The 20,291-nt window shown below is 47.8% G+C and overlaps 1 protein-coding gene across 1 annotated transcript in view; it reads left to right on the forward strand.

Moving 5' to 3' along the window:
• Positions 1-20,291, forward strand: part of LOC307063669 (forkhead-associated domain-containing protein 1-like) — a gene marked incomplete at both ends in the record, with an annotated part of 98,557 nt that overhangs the window by 68,022 nt on the left and 10,244 nt on the right. Inside the window, 10 exon segments of the mRNA XM_079719909.1 lie at positions 3,548-3,655; positions 6,392-6,416; positions 6,419-6,474; positions 7,508-7,660; positions 8,513-8,708; positions 13,813-13,883; positions 15,496-15,647; positions 16,203-16,212; positions 17,012-17,141; positions 17,822-17,946. Of these exon segments, the coding sequence (XP_079576035.1) occupies positions 3,548-3,655; positions 6,392-6,416; positions 6,419-6,474; positions 7,508-7,660; positions 8,513-8,708; positions 13,813-13,883; positions 15,496-15,647; positions 16,203-16,212; positions 17,012-17,141; positions 17,822-17,946 (1,026 nt within the window).

Below are 20,291 nucleotides of genomic sequence, written 5' to 3' on the forward strand. Positions count from 1 at the left end.
CCAGGTCTGCCTGACTCCAAAGCTCCTGTGTGTAACCACAACCCTAGACTGCCTTCAGATCTTAATTGTGAAATTATCTAAGAAAGAATTGATCCATTAAATCAAGTTTGCCAATGATGTTGTTCCAACTTAAATTCTCATATTGAATTTTTTGTCTTTTTGTTCCATCATTGAGAATGTTTTTAAAAATCTCAACATGTTTGTCATTTGTGTGTTTCTTCTTTTAATATGAACGATGTTTGCTTTATATATTTTGAGGCTGTGTTACTAGGTGCATATAAATTTAGAATCCTAATACTTCCTGTAGAGCAAAACTTTAGATCATCATGAAATGTCCCTTTTCATCTCTAGTAGTGTTTCTCCCTTAACGTCTCCTTTGTCATTAAGCTTCATCACTGGCTTTCTGTTAGTTAGAGTTTTCATACCATCTTTTTCATATGTTCTCTGTCAATTTTTGTCTTAAGGTTTAGACATATGCCTTCAAATAGCGTATGATTTTTACAAAATCCAGTTTGACAATCTTTGACTTTTAGTCCATTTATATGATGTAATTACTCGTGTACTGGGGTTTCAATCTACCTTCTTGCTCAATACCAGTTGTACCATCTGTGCTATGTTCCTTTTTCTCTCCTTTCTTGCCTCCTTCTGAGTGGATGGTTTTCTCTTATTCCACTTTCCCCCTGTATTAGCTTGGAAATATTTCACTTTTTTACTATTCTTTTAGTAATAGTAAGACAATAGCATTCATCCTTGACTCACCAAAATCACACATTAATTAAGTTTTTCACTCTTCTACTATTCTCTTAGTAGTCATCCTGAAGACTACAATGTGCATTCTTTTTTTTTTTTTTTTTTTTTTTTTTTTGCGGTACGCGGGCCTCTCACTGTTATGGCCTCTCCCGTTGCGGAGCACAGGCTCCGGACGCACAGGCTCAGCGGCCATGGCTCATGGGCCCAGCCACTCCGCGGCATGTGGGATCCTCCCGGACCGGGACATGAACCCATGTCCCCTGCATCGGCAGGCGGACTCCCAACCACTGCGCCACCAGGGAAGCCCTGCATTCTTAACTTACCAAGAGGCAATAGTAGTTGATAATTATGCCCTTCTCCTTGACAGTGCAATGAGTTTCAAACACCTTAACTTCACTTACCCCCTCCAGATTTATAAGCCATTGGTGTCATTTTCTAAACTCCTCTTGATACTTAAAACCCCACAAGACATTATTAGTGTTTTTCTATAGTCAGTATCATATCCACACATTACCCTTACTGTTGCTTGTCTTTTCTGCATCTTTGATCACCCACCTGGGTTCATTTTTCTTGTGTCTGAAGAATAGCCTTTAATGTTTTCCCTCATTGTGGCTCTGCTGATGACAAATTCTCAGATGTGCCCCTGTGTCTTTCTGGAGATGTATATTTAACCTTCATTCTTAAAACACATTTCACTGCGTATTGAATTCTACAATGGCAATTCTTTTCTTTCAGCACATTAGATATAGAATTAGATATGTCACTATTGTCTTCTGGCTCCTATTATTTCTATTTAGAAGTCATCTGTAAGCCTAGCTGTTGTACCTTTGCATAATCTGTCTTTTTCTCCGGTTGCTTTTAAGATTGTCTTTTCCCTTGATTTCCAGAAGTTTTATTATGGTTTATCTAGGTGTGGATTCAGTTTTATTTACCTCATTCAGAGTTCGTAGGGGCTTCTTGAATCCCTGGCTTGGTGTTTTGCCTTAGTTCAGGCGCTTGGGCTCTGTACCACACAGGCAGTGGGGAGCTCCTAAGGCTTCTGAACAAGTGACTGATGCAATGACATTCATGGACAGTAATCAGGGTGAAAATGATAGTTACAATTTCTCATGTACTAGGCGTTACCCTCAACTTTTCATCTCTTCATCTTCACAATAGCGCTGTGATCTAGAAATCATCCTCTCCATTTTACAGATGAGAAAGTCAAGGCTACTAGTTACTAGTAAATTAACTAGCCCAATGGCACAGTCGGTTTTGTCTGACTCCAGGTTCATCTGACTTCAGTGACCCTGGCGTAGCAAACAGCCACATGCTACTGTTTACACTGAAATTAATCAAAATTAACTAAAATTTTTAGTTCAGTTCCTCCGTCACACCAGCCCCATTTCGAGTGCTCGATCCCCAGGTGTGGCTGGTGGCTGCCGTATTAGACAACACAGCCTCGCTCAGAGTACCTGTACCGTTGCAGAAAGTTCTGTTGGACAGAGCTGCCTTACAGCTGGGTAACTCTCACAGTACCGTTAAGATTGCACTGGAAGAAACTAAACTCGAGGCGAGGAGGCCACTTGTCACAGTCCAGCTTGCATGTGAGAGGGACTGGAGGACAGGCATGAGACCCCCGAGTGTGAGAGAGGGAGCAGGGCGGCCGCTGAAGGTGACTCTGAGGCTTGGGGACGGGAACGGGGGCTGTTCATGCAGAACACAAACAGGGGCAGAGTCCAAGGCTGGACTTGGCTTTTGCAGCACATGAAAAAGGCTTCTGAGATAGAAGTCAGAGCATGTTTAGACCTGGGAGAAAACTAAGGCCCAGAGAGCTTAGATGACTTTTCCAAGGTAACGGAGCTGGGTAGAGGCTCTTCCACTGGACCACACTACTCAGAAGAAAGCTCTTAAGGGCTTTTCTGGGTCTTTTATTACATCCCTGTGATCCCCCTCTTCAGATCCCTAAAAAAACAGCCTGTGAATTTGTTTCAGCACAAAAACTTTCCATTTATTTACGAGAGTTTGCCTCATTTCCTGTTAGTGCCAGAGCCATGGGCTCAGCAGGTGCATCCAAGAATTGAGCAGCTGCAGGGCCTACACTGGCCAGCCAAGGGTAGCATGGAGCACTCCCAAGCTTACCGTGCATTGACTGTTACCCAAGCAAGGGGGGGAAAGTAGGCAAGCTTCTCCACTTTAAATGCCTTCCTTTGCAGGCTGCAATTCTTAATAGACATTGCTTTAGCAAGCCTCCAGTGAGGTTACCACCAGTGAGTGTGCTCAAAGTGGTAACGACAGTTATGATAATAAACCCAATCATAACATTTCCAAGTACCCATCACGAGTTATTAGAACGAGACTGTACGGCGGACATTCCCGTCCACCTTTCATAGGTTACAACAGTACTTAACACACTCACAGAGCCCTTAAGCACTATTCCAAACATTGAATCCCCACAATAACTCTATGCAGTGATACTAGTATCATCATCCCCATTTGACAGATGAGGACACTGAGTCACGGAGCAGTGAAATAAATTTCCGAGTGTCGTACAGCTTGTTAGGGACCGAGCTGGGATGGGAGTGGGCGGTAGAACATAGTTGAGCCCCGGGTGCAGAGCTCGGCCCTTTCCCGTAGGGGGCAACTCCCTGTGAGTTTGCCTCCACCCTGTGCATGCCTGTGACCCCTGCTGCTGGGCTGCAGCTGTCCCTACCCCTCAGGGACTCCCCCACTGCCATTAGCACCCCCCCAGAAGAGTTTCCCCAGAGGGCATGATGATCACATTAGCAGCAAGCCCACGCTTTCATCATCCTTTCAGGTGGAAGAGAGGCTTCGGGAGGATTCCAGAAGGAAACTGCTTCTGCTGAAAGAAATGAGGAACAGAGAACACCTCATTAAAGCCAACTTGGAAAGGGCAGTAGGTCAGGTAGGCGTGCTGCAGAGCCCCTTCCTGGGCCCGTGCTCTCCACGGAATCCCGCACCCAAGCGCCCGGCAGGGATGAATGAGGAATAAGACGGCCTGGCTTAGTTCACCCGCTTATCTCAGGGGCACGGCTTTGTGCGGCTTCCGCGTCCCCGTGGATTTCACTAAAGAGGCTTTTCCTTCTGGGAAGCTGCCCACTCCAGTGTTTGCTGTTGCCTGAGACCCTGACCAAGCAGCCAGTCCCAGCTCAAGGCCCACCCCAGTGAACCAGCTGTGCGGTTCCCTCTTGGGAAGGGTTTGAGCTCTTGACCCCGGTGGTGTTTCTAGCACTTTCTCCTTCACATTTTTTGTCCTGACATTTACAGCGATCTTTCTTCCTCTGGGCCCCTAAACAGATGCTACAGTCAGTGTCCCCAGGGAAATGCCACATTTCTGTTTGTTTGTTTGTTTTCTTTGGCCGAACCGCGTGGCTTGCAGGATTTTAGTTCCCCAACCAGGGATGGAACCCGTGCCCCCTGCAGTGGCTGCGTGGAGTCCTAACCACTGGAGCGCCAGGGAAGTCCTGCCACTTTTCTTCATAAAGTAAAACCCAGAATACCACAGCTTATGCCAGGTGGAGGTGGGCAGGGTGGGGAGAGGTCCATTTCCCAGGGCTCTGACCCCAGATGGCCCAGTGGCGCTTCCTCTGACACGTGGCACAGACATGAGGGCCAGAACATGCAAACGAGCCTTCACCAAAGGCTAAGGGAGAGCAAAGGAGAACCCAAGACGGGGCACTGGCCCTCCAGAACACAGCCCACCGAGGGCAGCCCATCTTGGAGCCCCTCCACAAGGCATCCTCTCCTGGCAGCCACGGCTCCAGGGGGACCAAGAACGTTTTGCGTGTATGTGTTTGTGCTTTTCTTTTTCTGGGAGAGTGAGTCCACCTCGTCACTCATTGGATGCTCAGAAGGATCTGTAAACCACCAAAAAAGGTTAAGAACCACAATCCTCAAAGGAGCCCTCCGTCCCACCCAGCCCAGTTCCCAAAGCCCTTGCGTTTGGTAGCATCCAAGCCTGAACCATCAGTGTGACCGGAATGTGTCCCACGCGCTGAACTTCAGAGGCACCCACAAGTTAAATGACGATGCTGACCCTCAGGCAGGTTTGAAAGCCTCTTCAACCAACTTCCACACCATCACCCCCGGTGTCCTTTCTCCTGCAGGGTGCCGACCCCTTAGCAAGGCAGAGAGCCCGCCAGCCTGGGCTTCCCTCCGTGCACCTGGGCTACCCCTCACCTTGCTGGCACTCTGCACCCACGGCGCACACCCGCCTTGAGGGCATGATCTGCGCCACTTGCCGAGCGCCTGGTCATGGGTCTGGCCAGGGGTCATCCAGGAAGACCCTCAGAGACACTGAGATTCCTCCAGGTCTAGACTCGAGAGAGAAAGGACGAACGAGGCTTCTCTGCACTGCCTGGGCCTTCCTGCTTCACCCCCTTGTCTCCACAGCCCGCTCCCGGCCTGAGGTCCTGCCCTTCCCCAGGCCAGTGACCACAGGACTCAGCCCATCGTCCAGCAGGACCTGTCCCTCCCCACCCCCACCCCCCACCCAGCAGTCCCGTAGGGTGCCTCTGGTGATAACGCGGGCCATTGCCCACAGGGCCCTCTCTACAAAACCTCTTCCTTGGGCGAGCTAGGATCCTCCCTTGGCCATGAAACCAGCAGACGACCCAGAGTCCCTCCAATCACCCGGTTGGTTTCCGGCAGGATGACTGCAGAGGTGTCCTTAGGAGAGTCATAATTCCTCTACTTGGCTTCCCAGAGCTCCCTGGTGTGCAGCAGACTCCTGTGTCTTGGGACCTGTTCACGTTCTCATTGATTCCGTGGCCCTTGTGGTCCTTCAGGGCTCTGTTTTATAGCCTTTCATGACCACATTTTGCCAGTGAGCCAAAAACCCAGGCCAAGGGCCATCACGTTGGTAAATTTCCAGAGAAACTTGGGCTTCTTTGCCGTTCAAGTCTCATGAGCCTGGGGCATCATGACCTCGTCATTCTAGAAACCCTGATTTAATTTAACTGCGTTGTTTCATCATCCGTAATATGAAGACACCAGCATCAGGGAGGCACTCAGTAAAAACTGGCTGAACTGAAGGAGAGGACTTTGCACATCTGACTTGACAGGTGTTTCTGTTATAAGCATTCGATGAACGTTTATTGAGTGCCTGCTGTGTGCCAGGCACAGCACCAGGCTCCGGGGACCTGGAGAGGAATACAGGAGATGTCGTCTTCAGGACACAAGGTCTAAGGCACAAAACGACAGCAGGCAGCTCCTCCTTCTCTCCCCAGGCGCCCTTGCTGATGACACGAGTTACCCGGGCTGGCAGCCTCAGTGTTTATCTCACAGCCTGGTGCCAACGTAGCAATTACGGATGAGCGCTCCTGGCCCTGGACTTCCCACTGGATAATTGGCAGCAAGTGGCTCTTCCGAGAGCCCGAGACGTGTGTGTGCTGACTGTGTGCGTCGGCTAGGTTAGGCGGGCACACCTGAAAAGTCATTAAAACCTGCTGTCCCCCTCTCTTGTGTGGGCACTGCCCCTTCCTGTGAGAGGTGAAGGTGTTAATTACCCATAATGACCACTAAAGGCGTGCAGAGCCTTCTCACCGATTTCTCACTGACCCAGCGATGGAGGCGCCTCCCCCTGCCTTGCAGCTGCAGCTGTGCCACTCACCTCATCTCCTTCCCTTTCTTTGTGCTGCAGCTGGAGCTTTTCAGAAATCAGGTACTCAGGCCACTTGCGGACACGTGAAACCGTTCCAGGACAAACCTGTCTCCAATCAGCAGGCTCGTCTCTCTTCCCCACTTTCTCCTTCAGGGACCTGGGGCTCCAGACACTGGGAGCATATGTTCCTGTTTTTTGTTGGTGGCACATATTTTTCACACTGTTGCTACACCATAAAGATTTGTTTTGATTTTCTGGGATTTCCTGGCTTTTCAAGTAAAAGCCAGTTAAACTCCCTTGCAGTGTTTCTGTGAAAATCAAATTAAACCACCCAGGACTGTGTCTGGTCGGCAGACCCGCACGGTGAACCTCCCTTAGCCCCGCGAGGAAAGGGGCGGCCTCAGCATGGACGGTGCGTCCTCGCTCGCTCGTTCCTCCTGAAGTGGCAGATGGCAGTGAGGGTGGGCCTCTGTCTGTAACGATGCCTTATTATCCTTCCGTTTATCCTCTCCAACCCTGGGTGTCAGCACGCGGCTCACAAGATCACACCACGGGCTTCTCTCGGACGACCTCCTTTTTAGCAGCCCACAGCATCAGGCTCAGCGTGATGAATCCCTCCCAGAATGCAGAAGAATCTAGAACACACTCGTGGCCACATGACAGTCCTTTGGCTCTTAAAAAAACATCTCTGATCCTGGGAAACATGCCCCGGTGACAGAGCCAATATCCACCCTCCAGAGCCATCCCCAAAACACGCCAGGACCTCCCTCCTCCGAGCTTAAGCTGAAGCCCTCCAGGTCCCCTCCCCCCAGAGCCACCCTGCATTTTAATTAATTAATTTATTTATTTTTGCTGGGTTGGGTCTTCGTTTCTGTGCGAGGGCTTTCTCCAGTTGCGGCGAGCAGGGGCCACCCTTCATCACGGTGCGCGGTCCTCTCACTATCGCGGCCTCTCTTGTTGCGGAGCACAGGCTCCAGACGCGCAGGCTCAGTAGTTGTGGCTCACAGGCCCAGTTGCTCCGCGGCATGTGGGATCTTCCCCGACCAGGGCTTGAACCCGCATCCCCTGCATCGGCAGGCAGACTCCCAACCACCGCGCCACCAGGGAAGCCCCACACTGCATTTTAAAACTTTTTTTTTTTCTTTTTCTCACCAGTTACTAGAGAAGAGCAACAGGGTCACAGAGGACAATATCAACGTTTGGCAGAAAAAGCGGACCCTGCAGAAGGAGACCCAGCTCAGCAGCTGCAAAGAGGAGGAAATCACCCAGAACATCAAGAAGCTGAAGACATCCTTAGACAGTTGCCAGGTGCCCCCTTCTCCATTCCTCAAATGTCCCCTGTGTCTCATTTTTGTGCTCCTTGTTCAGGAAATTGTCCAGCTCTGCTTTTAGTCCACCTTTTCCCTTGTTGGAGAAATCTGTTTGAGATCAGAAAACAAAGGACCTCCAGAAATGCCTCCCAGGTGAACTTGGTGTGGCCAAGGAGAAGCTGCCCGACACACTCCAAGTACTGCCTTTGGGAGGCCCCAGACCCTGGGGAAAAAAAGACAGCCCCGTGTTATTTCCAGAGAAACCAAAGAAACATTCTGCTCTTTATTTGCAGTTTTCTTTTCTGTCCCAGCAGTGGAAGGCTGCTCTTACCCTTATTGGACCAGAGGGTCTGGCAGAGCCCCCACTTCATGGCCCCCATGCAGGGATCCAGCTTATCACATCAGGCAGCTGCTTCTGCTTTCTCTGGAAATATGCAGCTACTATTTGGGGAGTCTGGGCAAATGTTGGCTTGTCAGCACTCTTTCAAATCAGGAAACCGCACTTTATGACCAGCTTGTGTGTTGATCTCAGCAGGAATTCTGTAACCAAATTTGCTTCCCCTTTCAGCCAAATCGTCCTTGGCAATTTGGCTTTGGAATTGCCTATACCTAAACAAAGGGTCTCTTTGACCATCCAGAGTCCCAATTAGAGTGCACGTGAAATAAAAGCTGCCTCCTTCCTTCCGCCCCCCAAAAAAGGGAAGTAGAGCTGGGCCGTCACAGGGCGGCCAACATACGGCTCTGCCTGCTTCACGGGCCCGTCAAGAACACTGCTCTGTGCGGGTCACAACCATCAGGTGCTATTTCTGGCGATGGTGCCCGGGCTCCTCACGACCTCATCTCTTTCCAGGCGTGCATGACAATGTCTTGCTCTAGCAATGACCTGAAGAAGGAGGTCGACCTCCTGCAGCACCTGCAGGTCAGCCCACCTGTCTCAGGGCTCCAGAAGGTGGTGCTGGACATCTTGCGCCTGTCACTGTCCTGGCTGGAGGAAACAGAGCATCTCCTCCACGAGGTGGGGATCCAGTTCTCCAGCTCCGACAAAGGTGATTGAAACTCTTTTCTCACATAGTTACATGACTGAAATATTGCGTTGAATCTGATCACGATGGGACATCTGTTGAGGGAGGCTTCTTAGGTATGTGGCCAAGTGTTCCCTTCTCCAGACTTCACTTTGCTTCACCACTTGAGAAGCAGTGTTCCTGGAAAAAAGTACACAAGTGAGACGTGATTACTGGAGAAAAATGAGACGTGACAGTGGCAAAAGGAAAAATCGAAATTATGCTAAATCTTCTCTCTCAGAAGTAACCATATATATACAATATATAGAGAGAGTAGAGACGTTTTTTAGAGCAGTTTTATGTTCATGGCAAAATTGAGAGGATGATACAGAGATTTCCCAGGTACCCCCTGTCCCCACTCATACACAGCCTCCCCCATTTATCAGCATCAGCACCAGAGAGGTACAGTTGTCAGGACTGATGAACCTACATTGACACATCCTAATCACCCAAAGTCCATGGTTTATATTAGGGTTCACTCTTTTTCATTTTAATTTTATTGGAGTGTAGTTGATTTACAGTGCTGTGTAGGGGTCACTCTTGGTGTTGTGCATCCTATGGGTTTGGGCTTGGACAAATGTGTGATGACATGTATCCACCATTATAATATCATACAGAATCGTTTCACTGCCCTGGCCTTTCTCGCCTTCTGAGATGGCCCACGCTCTGTCTGTGGAGTGTGTTTCTCTCTAAATAAGTCCACGTCTTACCTATCACTTTGTCTCTCACTGAATTCTTTCTGCGATGAGACATCAACAACCTGAGCTTCATTAAGTCCTGAGACCAGCAGGTCCACCAATAATGAGGCCCACCCCGGGGAGGACCCAGAGGCCCTGTAAATCACGATGCTCCACCGGGAAGATGGTCCAGTCCTGAAGGTGCCTTTGATCCCAAATCTACTGCCCTAAGCAGAAGCCAGGGAGCACGGCGGGGGATGTGGTTCAGATCAGGCCATCTCTGAGCAGATTGGTGGATTCTGTGCACAAAGCCCTGGTATTAGGTCAACTCGATTTATGAGTTTCACTTCTCAGGTCACTCTGTAACTACATAGTAACAGAAAGTACAGAGAATTCATTAAAAGCCACCTGTGGAGTCCATAGAGGGGAAGTGGGGTGGGTGAAGTTACAGATCAGGGACGTGGTAATAAAGCAAAATGATGATAACCCATAAACCCAAATATCTAGAAACTGATATTCTAGAAATTGAGGAAAGTAAAGCTACAAGTTTAACAAAATAAAAAGAAGCAAAGGAGAAGCCAACTTCAAAGCCAGCCTGTGCAATTCCTCCATGGCAGCGCACGTTTGTCTGATTGAAGCCTGGCCCTGCTGTTCTTCAGTGCCTTCGTATTAGTGCCTTAAGTAATCAACATCTCCAGTAATCCCTCTGCAGTGTTCAGGAATTCCACTCGACATGGGGAAACCTGTGGTTTGAGGACTTATGTTTTTAAGAAAACTTCTTTTCTTTTCAAAACTGGATATTTTTATTCCAAATAAAAGAACCTATCCCCCCCAAAAAAAGAATAGTTTCACAGCCCTGAAAATCCTCTGTGCTCCCTCCCAGCACCCCCGCAGCCCCTGGCAACAACAGATCTTTTTACCGTCGCCATAGTTTTTGCCTTTTCCAGGATATCACGTAGTTGGAATCATACAACTTTTCAGATTAGTTTCTTTTATTTAGTAATATGCATTTTCGTTTCCTCCAAGTCTTTTCATAGCTTGATAGCTCTTTTTTTCTTTTTTAGTGCCCAACAATATTCCATTATCCATTCACCTACTGAAGGACATCCTGGTGGCTTCCAAGTTTTGGCAGTTATGAATAAAGCTGCCATAAACGTCCACGTGCAGGGTTTTGTGTGGACATGTTTTCAACTCCTTTGAGTAAATACCAAGGGCGCGGTTGCTGAATCGTGTGGTTAGAGTACATTTAGTTTTTTTTTTAAATTAATTTATTTTATTTTATTTATTTTTGGCTGCGTTGGGTTTTCATTGCTGCGCACGGGCTTTCTCTAGTTGCCGCAAGCGGGGGCTACTCTTCCTTGTGGTGCACGGGCTTCTCATTGCAGTGGCTTCTCTTGTTGCGTTGCATGGGCTCTAGGTGCGCAGGCTTCAGTAGTTGTGGCACGCGGGCTCAGTAGTTGTGGCTCACGGGCTCTAGAGCACAGGCTCAGTAGTTGTGGCACACAGGCTTAGTTGCTCCACGGCATGTGGGATCTTCCCAGACCAGGGCTTGAACCTGTGTCCCTTGCATTGGCAGGCGGATTCTTAACCACTACGCCACCAGGGAAGTCCGTAGAGTACGTTTAGTTTTTAAGAAAACCACAAAACTCTTTTCCAAAGTGGCTGTTTTGCGTTCCCGCCAACAATGAATGAGAGTTCCTGTTGCTTCACATCCTCGCTAGCGTTTGGTATCGCCACTACTATCATATTTTGTGTGGAACTTCCAGGGCATTTTCCCATGGAAAGAGCTGTGTGATTCTAGGCAAGTTACTTCCCCTCTCTGTGCCTGTTTCTTTACCTGTAAAATGGGGATAATAAGGAATACTCACCCCTTAGGATTTTTGTGAGGATTAAAATGCATTGATATATGTAAAGTACTTAGAATAGTACCTGGCATAAAATAGGCACTACCTATACACATGTATTGATTTTTTAACTTTACAAAAGAATAATGTCATATTATACCCAATTTCCTTTAGTTTCATTCCTAAGAGTACTTCTGGAGCACCCTTCAATGTCAGTACACACAGATCTACATCATCGCTGTCACTGATGGCAAGGAACCCCATTCTGAAGGATGTACCGTAATTTATTTAGCCAGTCCTCTATCATGGGCATTTAAGTTGCTTCCAGTTTTTCACACTTAATAGATGAGGCTGACGTAAATATTATTCACACATACCTGTTCATCTTATCTTTATCATCCTAGATGTGGAAGGATATGAACCACTTTCATTCAACAAAGATTTATCGCAGGCCTCCTAGATACCAGGCACAGTGCAGGATGGAAATATAATGGGGTCAGAAACAAGTAGAATCCAGGTTATGGGGTATATGGATGTTGGCTGTAAAATTCCTCCCTCTTCGCTGTACATTTGAAATCTTTCATAATAAAATATTGGGGAGCTAACAGGCACTCTCCCTGCGCTTGTAGATCTTAGGGTCTCAGGGAGGAATAGGGTGGGGCATTAACTGAAAAATCACTCATATGTAACACTTGAATCATGGCAGTTGCTTTGAAGAAGTGCAGGGCTCTGACCTGGTCAGGGACGGCAGGGCAACTGCAGGGTGCATAGGAGTTATTTGCCAAAGAGGGGAGGGGAGGGCATTCTGGGTGGAGGGAGCAGCGTGGTGGGATCGCAGGAAGCATGGAGAACTCAAGGGGCTTAAAGAAATGGAGGCGGAGGGCAGGGACTGGTGAAGGAGGTCCACAGGGGCTGTATCATGCTGTGGCCGGGGGCTTGCAGAGCCCTGGTAAGAAGCTCTGCTTTAACCTGAGAGCAGAGAGAAGCCCACGAAAGGTTTAAAGTAAGGATCTGATGGAACAGGCTTGCATTTGGAGACAGTCATCTTGGCCACGAGTGGAAAATGTACAGGAAGGTGGCCAGCACAGAAGCCCGGGAGAGCAGTTAGGAGGCTGTCACAAGACACGATGGTGGCCCTCACTGTGGCAATGGAGGGGACGGAGCAAGAGAGAAGATTCCAGGGGCATTTAAGAGATGAATCAACAGGCCTCAGTGATGGAGTTAGATATGGCTAGAAGGGCAGTGATGGAGAGAAAGGGGGCTACAGATCTCCAGGTTTCTGGCTTGTGTTAAAAGTACAGATGCGGTTCCTTCACTAAAATTCAGAGTAAGGAATGCCACAGGAGGACCAGGTTTGAGAGGGAAGATGAGTGTGAGGTGCCTGTAGACATCCAAAGTGAGGTGCCAAGGATGCAGCTGTCACCCTGGATATCCAACCATATCAGTGATGTGGCCCTGGAACCCAGAAGAACATGTGCCCCATAGCGGGTGCTTAGTCAGATGGGATGGATGGACGGGTGGATGGATGGATGGTGATTAAAGCCATACGTGTGAATGGTATCACTAGGAAGAAAGTATTGAATGAGAAGGGAGAGCCCAGGGCCCCACCTGGGAAACTCCATTTATCGTTGATCCTTCTTGCCAAAGCGCTCTCCAGAGAGGCTGCACAAACTTGACATTCTTGCAATAATGAATGAGAATAGAGGAGTGATTTTCAACTCTGGTGATTAAACAACCCCAGCCAGGATAGCTCTAAGGTAATCCAGAAGGTGGTGTGAATTTCTTTTAAACGTGTTCAAAAAGAAAGGCAAGGCTTCCCTGGTGGCACGGTGGTTGGGAGTCTGCCTACTAATGCAGGGACTTCCTGTGTCTGCTTCTTGTAAGAACCCATGCGCCTATATTGGGTCCACCCAGCTAATCCAGGATAAGCCCGCATCTCAAGATCCTTACCTTCATCACATCTGCAAAGGTCCTTCTGCCCTGTTAGGTAATGTTCATAGGCTCTAAGAATTAGGACCCAGACATCTTTCGGGGGGGAGGCATCATTCACCCAACCACATCTTCCATTCTGACACGCCATCCCCTCCAACTCTGCATGCCCACGCGTGCCCACGCCCAGTGGGGCCTCAGCCATGCAGTGATCACTCCAGGTGAATGATGGCGCCTCCCCTGGGACCCTCACACATCCCCACTCCTCCAGCCATCATTTCCACGCCACCTGGAGTCCCTGCCTGTTTCCTCCCAGGCACTTAGACCTTGTGTGTCACACTGAATGGCTTCATATCATCCCCTGCTCAGCTCACAGTGCTGCACACAGGAGACACTTAGTCGATAGGAGCTCTGTAGATGGTTTTTATTGTCCACCCACAAAAAGAAACTTGGATTTGAGCCCAACCGAAGCTGATCAACAATTTTAAAAACACAAGGTGGATGGCAACTCCCGTTTCCTTGATGGGAGGGCAGCGTCACCCTCACCCACCTGTCGGCCAGCTCTGTGAAGACATTATTCAGAGAGCAAAGGAAGTGAATTGAATTGATACTTACCTTCTTCTTGCTTCTCTCTTTAAGGATTGTCTTTGTATCTGAAATACCTTCTGGAACATTATAAAAAAATTACAAGCCGGACCCAGGAACTTCAGGTAATCTTTGAACTTCAAAAGTTCATTTCAGCTCCTCCTTAGAATTTACCTAGCCCTAAGCATTTGAACTCTGTTTCTCCTCTGTTAGGTAGTCAGCACACATCCTCCAGAAGGTGAAATGATACCTCCATTTGCACACGAAATGCTTCACACAGGGTGGCTGAGATCTCCCAGGAGGGCAAGGAGGCTTGTTTTCCTCTGTCAAAAACCAGAAAAAATGAAATGCCATCAGATCTTTACAATTGTTTATTAAATGCAGTGGAAGAAGTATAGCTAGCCACAGTATAGGCAGCAGAATTACCAAAAGTTACATAATGTCAACATTTTAGAGGCAAAATTATCCTTAGGGATTGTATCTCTCTGGTAGCTATTGCCGTATTAATACTGTATAATAAAAAAACATAACACTTTTAGCAGTGTTCCACAGTTATTGTCTACTGATCACACATCTGGGGCCAGCCGCTAGGTGGGTCCGCTGGTCTTGGATGGGCTTGCTCACGTGCCTGGGTGTTGGCTGGACCTTGGTCGATATAGGCTGGCCTCAGCTGGAGCAGCTGTGCTCTGTTCCACGTGTTCCACGTGTCTCTGATCCTCCAGCAGGGTGGCCTGGGCACGTTCTCATGGTGCTAGCAGAGGAAGCAGAAATCGGGAAGAGAAAGCAGGCCCAATCATGGAGTGCTTTTCAATCCCCTGCTTGTGTTATGTCAGCCAACATCCCATTGGCCAGAGCAAGTCACATGACTGAGTTCAGTGTCAGGGGGCAGGATATGGGTGGGCACTGCAAGTTACAGAGCCAAAGATATGAAGAGAGGAAGGGTGAAATATTGGGACCACCATTACGATCAACCCCAAAGACCATCTAGTCCAGGGGTCAGCAAACTTCTTCTGTAAAGGGCCAGATGGTAAATATTTTAGGCTTTGCAGGACATACAGCCTCTGCCACACTTATCTGACCAGCTGTTGTAGAGCAAAGGCAGCCATAGACATACGTAAATGAATGGGCGTGACAGGCATGCACTGTTCCAATAAAATTTTATTTATAAACATGGGCAGTGGCCCATATTTGGCCTGCAGACAGTAGTTTGCCAACCCGTGATCTCGTCCATTCTCCTTATTTTACAGAGATGGACAATGACATTCAGAAGCTAGGTGACTGTTTCAACGTCACACAGCTAGTTGGTGGAAGCATCAAGACAAAAGCTCAGGCCTTCTAGCCCTAGCTCACTGCTTTTTCTCTTACACTCAGCAAATAATAACAAATAAGTCTAACTACCATTTACTGAGCACCTACTATGTGCTAAACACTGTGCTAAAAGCTTTCCATCATTATCTCATTCTTACAACTCTAAGAGGTAGATACTAGGATTAACCTCATTTTCTATACGAAGAAGTGTCTAGAAAGAACTAGAGCTGAGATTCCATCTAGATCTGGAGTCTGAGCTCTTAACCACGATGCTCTACTACTTCGCTATTAGTTACTAAGCTAAGCATCATTTTTCTGTGTTTTGAAGAAAGCTTCGTGAACCTTTTTCCCGCCCCCAATGGTAGTGGAAATGACTCCTGCGTTAGTCCTGTCCCCCATCAGCTGCAGTTCCCCTTCCCCTCATTTCAGATGAAGATCAACAGTTCTCGGGAAACTCAGCAGTATTTGCTGCAAGAAGAGTTACGGCAGCATCTGGCAGAGAAAGAGAAGCTGACCGAGGAAAGGCTACAGCAAGAGGAGAAGCTGAAAGCCAGAGTCAAGTGGCTAATGGAAGAGAAATCGTTAAGGCGGTCCCCGTCCTTCTCTTTACTACTGGAAACTGATGAAATGGGCTTTGCTATGAGAAACAGAGGGTGCATACTTAGATGGAGAAATCTCAGCAACTCCTTGTTGGGAACTAAATTAATGAAAGAGGGTGAATGATGTAGGAGGAATTAACATGAAGCTTGAATCCTAAAACTCAGAGATCAACTTGAAGATCAACTTGAAGAGGCAAGGTTATTGAAATGTCTAGAAATGGTACTTTGTTTATATACCGCAGCTGATTTTATTGATACAAATCCCAGTCGTTACTGCGGGTCCTGGTTGTGTCTAAGTGTGTGCAAGACCAACCAATAGTATTTCAGTCTTTTGCTTTCTCTTCATGCATATCAGGGGAAACACATGGCCAAAACTGCTACTTACTTTTCCAGAAACCAGCCAATTAGAAGATAGTTTACAGTGGCGCCTCTCAACTCAAAGGTGTCCACGGATCATATGGGGATGTTGTTGAAATGCAGATTCTGACTCAGCAGGTCTCGGGTGGGGGGAGCCTGGAATTCTGCATTTCTGACCAGCTCCCAGCTGGTACCGATAGCACAGCTCTGCAGACTACATTTTCAGCCACAAATTCTTAGAAGAATGTTTTCCCCAAGTTGGCCGATAAGAACCACTTGGGGCTTCCCTTGTGGCGCAGTGGTTGAGAGTCCGCCTGCCGACGAAGGGGACACCGGTTCATGCCCCGGTCCGGGAGTATCCAACATGCCACGGAGCGGCTGGGCCCGTGAGCCATGGCCGCTGAGCCTGCGCGTCCAGAGCCTGTGCTCCGCAAGGGGAGAGGCCACAAGAGTGAGAGGCCCGCGTACCACAAAAAAAAAACAAAAAAAATGCCCCTCCAGGGACTTCCCTGCGTTCCAGTGGTTAAGACTCTGGGCTTCCGCTGCAGGGGGCGCGGTTTCGATCCCCGGTCAGGGAACTAAGGCCCCGCATGCTGCATGGTGCAGGCCAAAAAATAAAAAGCCCTTCCAGGAGCAAATTTGATGTGATTGTTCAGAGATGACACCAGAATGACAAGTGGAAACCCAAGCTTAGAAGAAGATTAGAAGAAAAAAAGAAATAAAACATGGGGAGGGAACATAGGGGGGATCTCTTATTTATAGTGATGCTAAGTAGGTAGGAAAGTTGGAAATCTTCCTAGATGTGACTTTGTATTCGAAATGAAATTTTTAAATTCCTTCTCTGCTGAAGCCCTGTAATGATATTTTCCAAGGTACTAAGTAAGTGACAGGGTTTCTGCTAATCCATGATTTGTTCATGTTTCTTCAAATACAAGAGAGGGAGATTGTGATCACTGATAAAGCTGCTGTCCTCACCATTCTGACCACAGGAGCAGTCCTTCAGTGATCTAGGGGCCAAGTGCAAAGGGTCCCGACATGAGGAAGTCATTCAGCATCAGAAAAAGGCCTTATCTGAGCTTCGTGTGCGAATTAAAGAACTTGAGAAGGCCTGCTTGTCAAGTAAGTTTCCTCCTGCCTACTCAGCCCCTCTGTGCTGAGAACCGTGGACCCCAGAATTGAGGGTTCACTTTAGGGACTAACCAATTTGCCAGGACCACCATCTTCTATCCCCATCATTTCATAACTAAAAAACATAGTTATAAAAAAAAGATGGGCAGGAAAAAAAATAGATGGGTAAGCATGAGCTCAGAGTCAAAGCAGACCTTGATATTAAATAAACAGGATTTCATGAAAAACTCAGAACCTTGTCCTTCTTTTTCTTATTTCACTGTGGCCCAGTGGAAACTTTTTCATAGACGGATGCTGTGCAAGGACCACCCTTGGGGAACTTCCCAGGATAAATACCCTGTTTAGAGGGAATAGGGCTTTCAAGAAACCAAGCTTGCTGCTGGGTGGAGCACTGGGCTAGGACACAGAAGCCTGGCTTCAAGTCCATCCACATACCTGTGGCTGAAGTTTCGCCTTCAGTGCTCCAGCCCTGTGAGGCTGCCGCCTCATATTAGCTGTGTGGCCTTGGACAAGTCATTTCACCTCTCTGGGCCTTGATGCCTCACCTGCCAAGGGAAGATGGTGAGGTAATTAGTACTGGCCTGTGGTAAGTGTCCAGTAAATAGCAGCTGTGATTTTTACATGCAGTAACTTCTTCCTGAGCCTTAGAGTGTAAACTTTTTCTTTTATAGATCATAAGGACCACATGGATCGATCATTTCTAGACTTAAAGACCCTCGGGATGGAAAATCATGTTCAGAAAATATTGGATGTAAAACCTGACTTGCCAACTTTTTCAAGAGTAGAGATCCGTACGGTAACCAAAGAAACTTTGTCTCTGCACTGACTGACACGTGGGGAGGGTGGGCATGAGGACAGACACTAGCTGTGTGCCCTGGCACCACTGTATACATCATTGGTTCGAGGCCAGGTCCTCCCTGATGGGCTAACACTTGTGTGGACTGGTCGGTGCCTGGCCGTACCAGCGATCCAATGTTTGAATAGAAAGGCAGCTTCCCATCATGTACAGCATGATATAGCATTGCACTGATGCTGGCCAGGTCAATCTCTGGGCCCTCCTTTTCACATCACATGTTATATTCTGCAGAAAATATTCAACAAGCTGATGTACAACATTATGTCAAGAGCTTGCCTAACATTTGCTTTTTGCTATAAACTGAAAAACATGAACACATAAAGGGCAGCAGAAGGGAGCCATGATGATTAAGAAGACACAAGTTCTAGAATCAGAGACCTGTGTCCTAATCCCAGCTCTGCAAGCTCTGTGACCTTGGGCAGGCTCCTAAACTTTCTGGGACTTCATTTCCCAGCTGTAAAATGAGGATGGAAAAATTAAAGGAGATCATTATGTAAAGTGCTTATCCCTGTGCCTAGCTCATAGCGAGCACTTTAATAGATGATAGTTATTATTATTAAACAGTATTTAAATAGTATTATCCAAGACAACCTTCCTTTCTTAGGGAGCATACTTTGTATTTGCCAGGATTTTCAGAAGTAATTTGATTGTTAGGTTGAAGGTGCCCTGTATCCTAAATGGATGTTTGATCGGGTGTTTGACTGACACATGACAATGGACAGCTCTGTTCAGCGTGGCTTGCTGCGGCAGCTGGTCTAAACCAGCTTTTGGAAAAAATAATAAAGCCATCCTATCTGTACCAGCATTTTCTCCTACAATTTTTCAAGACATGTGCTCACACGTCTAGAGATGTGAGTCTTCAGAAACGTGTTGGTCTTCCTGATAAAATCGAACCTTCCTTCTCTGAGGTTGGGTGTAGAGGGCCCATCTCCAGGTGGGGAGCTCAGCTGGATCTCACATCCTCATGGTCCTGCTTCCAAGACCTTCTCCTTGGCAACAAGCCCTCATCCCACCACTGACACCACAGAGCAGGAAACCTCCCAACTCTCAATCCTCCAAGGTTGGCAGTAATTAAACGAAAGAGCAGGAGGAAGAATAGCTGACATCTGTGAACTGCTTACTGTGTGCCAGGTGTTGAGCTCAGCCGGCTCCATGCCTTATCTCATTTAACCATCATAGCAGCCTTGTGTCATAGTTACAATTATTGTCCCCGTTTAACAGATAAGAAAAATTAAGGCTTCAGGAGGTCAAGTACCTCACCCAAGGTCACAGAATAATGATTGAAGACACACCAGGGGTGTGTCCCTGGTGGTGTGTCTGCTAGCCTGCAGAGACTGGGTGGGGACTGTGTGCTTGGATCCTGCAGCCCAGGCTCTTCCTCAGTGACCCTCCCCTCAGGAAAAGAGGGGGCGTCTGGAGAGGTACAGAGGATGCAGCTCAGGGTAGCTGAAGACACTGAGCAGCATCTCAGGTTCTTTTTGCAGCAGATCTGCCTGGTTTATTGTCATCTTCAGATACCCTCTTTTATTCTCATCTCCATAGATACATAGACAAATATGTCCACTCTTGTCTATCACAGTCACTTTGGGGGCCTTTATATTTTTGTAGTTGTTTTTTTTTAAATCTCAGAGGTTTTCAGGGTAGTGCCAACAAATGCTAGGGCTAAGAGATGCTCATGGCAAGCCTTAAAAGCCCATTTATTTCTTAAGGAGGCTTATTATGGTTATTTGTAGTCGTTCAGATCAGGTCCCCTATTCAGTCTGGTGGCCTTTCCATGCAGTCAGTTGGGCTACCAGCAGCCAGCTGGCTGGTTGAGGTCTTAGGGAGATGCAGCTGCAAACACTATCTGCATTGTCTCTGGAAAGGGTCTGAAGTGATGCCCACCCACCAGGTTCCAGAGCTAGGAGAAGGTTGGGCCAAATTTTGTGAGGGTATGGTTTCTGCTGCACAGAAATGAGATTCCTTTAATAAAAAGGAGGGAGGCTATTTTCCACTTAACCTTCATTCGTTCATTCAACAAACATGCCCACTATGCACCACTCGGTGCCAGGTGCCATGCTGGGCACAAGGAGGGAGATAGTGAGCAAAAGCCGCATGGTCCCCATTTTTCTGGAGCTTGTCTTCTCAACATCAGCGGTACTGATTTTTTGAGCCAGGTAACTCTTTGTTTGGGAGACTGCCCTATGCATCGTGGGGTGTTTAGCAGCATCCTTGTCCTCTACCCACTAGACGCCAGCAGCAATTATGACAACCACAAATGTGTCCAGGCATTGCTAAATGTCCTG

This window comes from Hyperoodon ampullatus, assembly GCF_949752795.1.
Source record: "Hyperoodon ampullatus genome assembly, chromosome: 2".
Taxonomy (NCBI): domain Eukaryota; kingdom Metazoa; phylum Chordata; class Mammalia; order Artiodactyla; family Ziphiidae; genus Hyperoodon; species Hyperoodon ampullatus.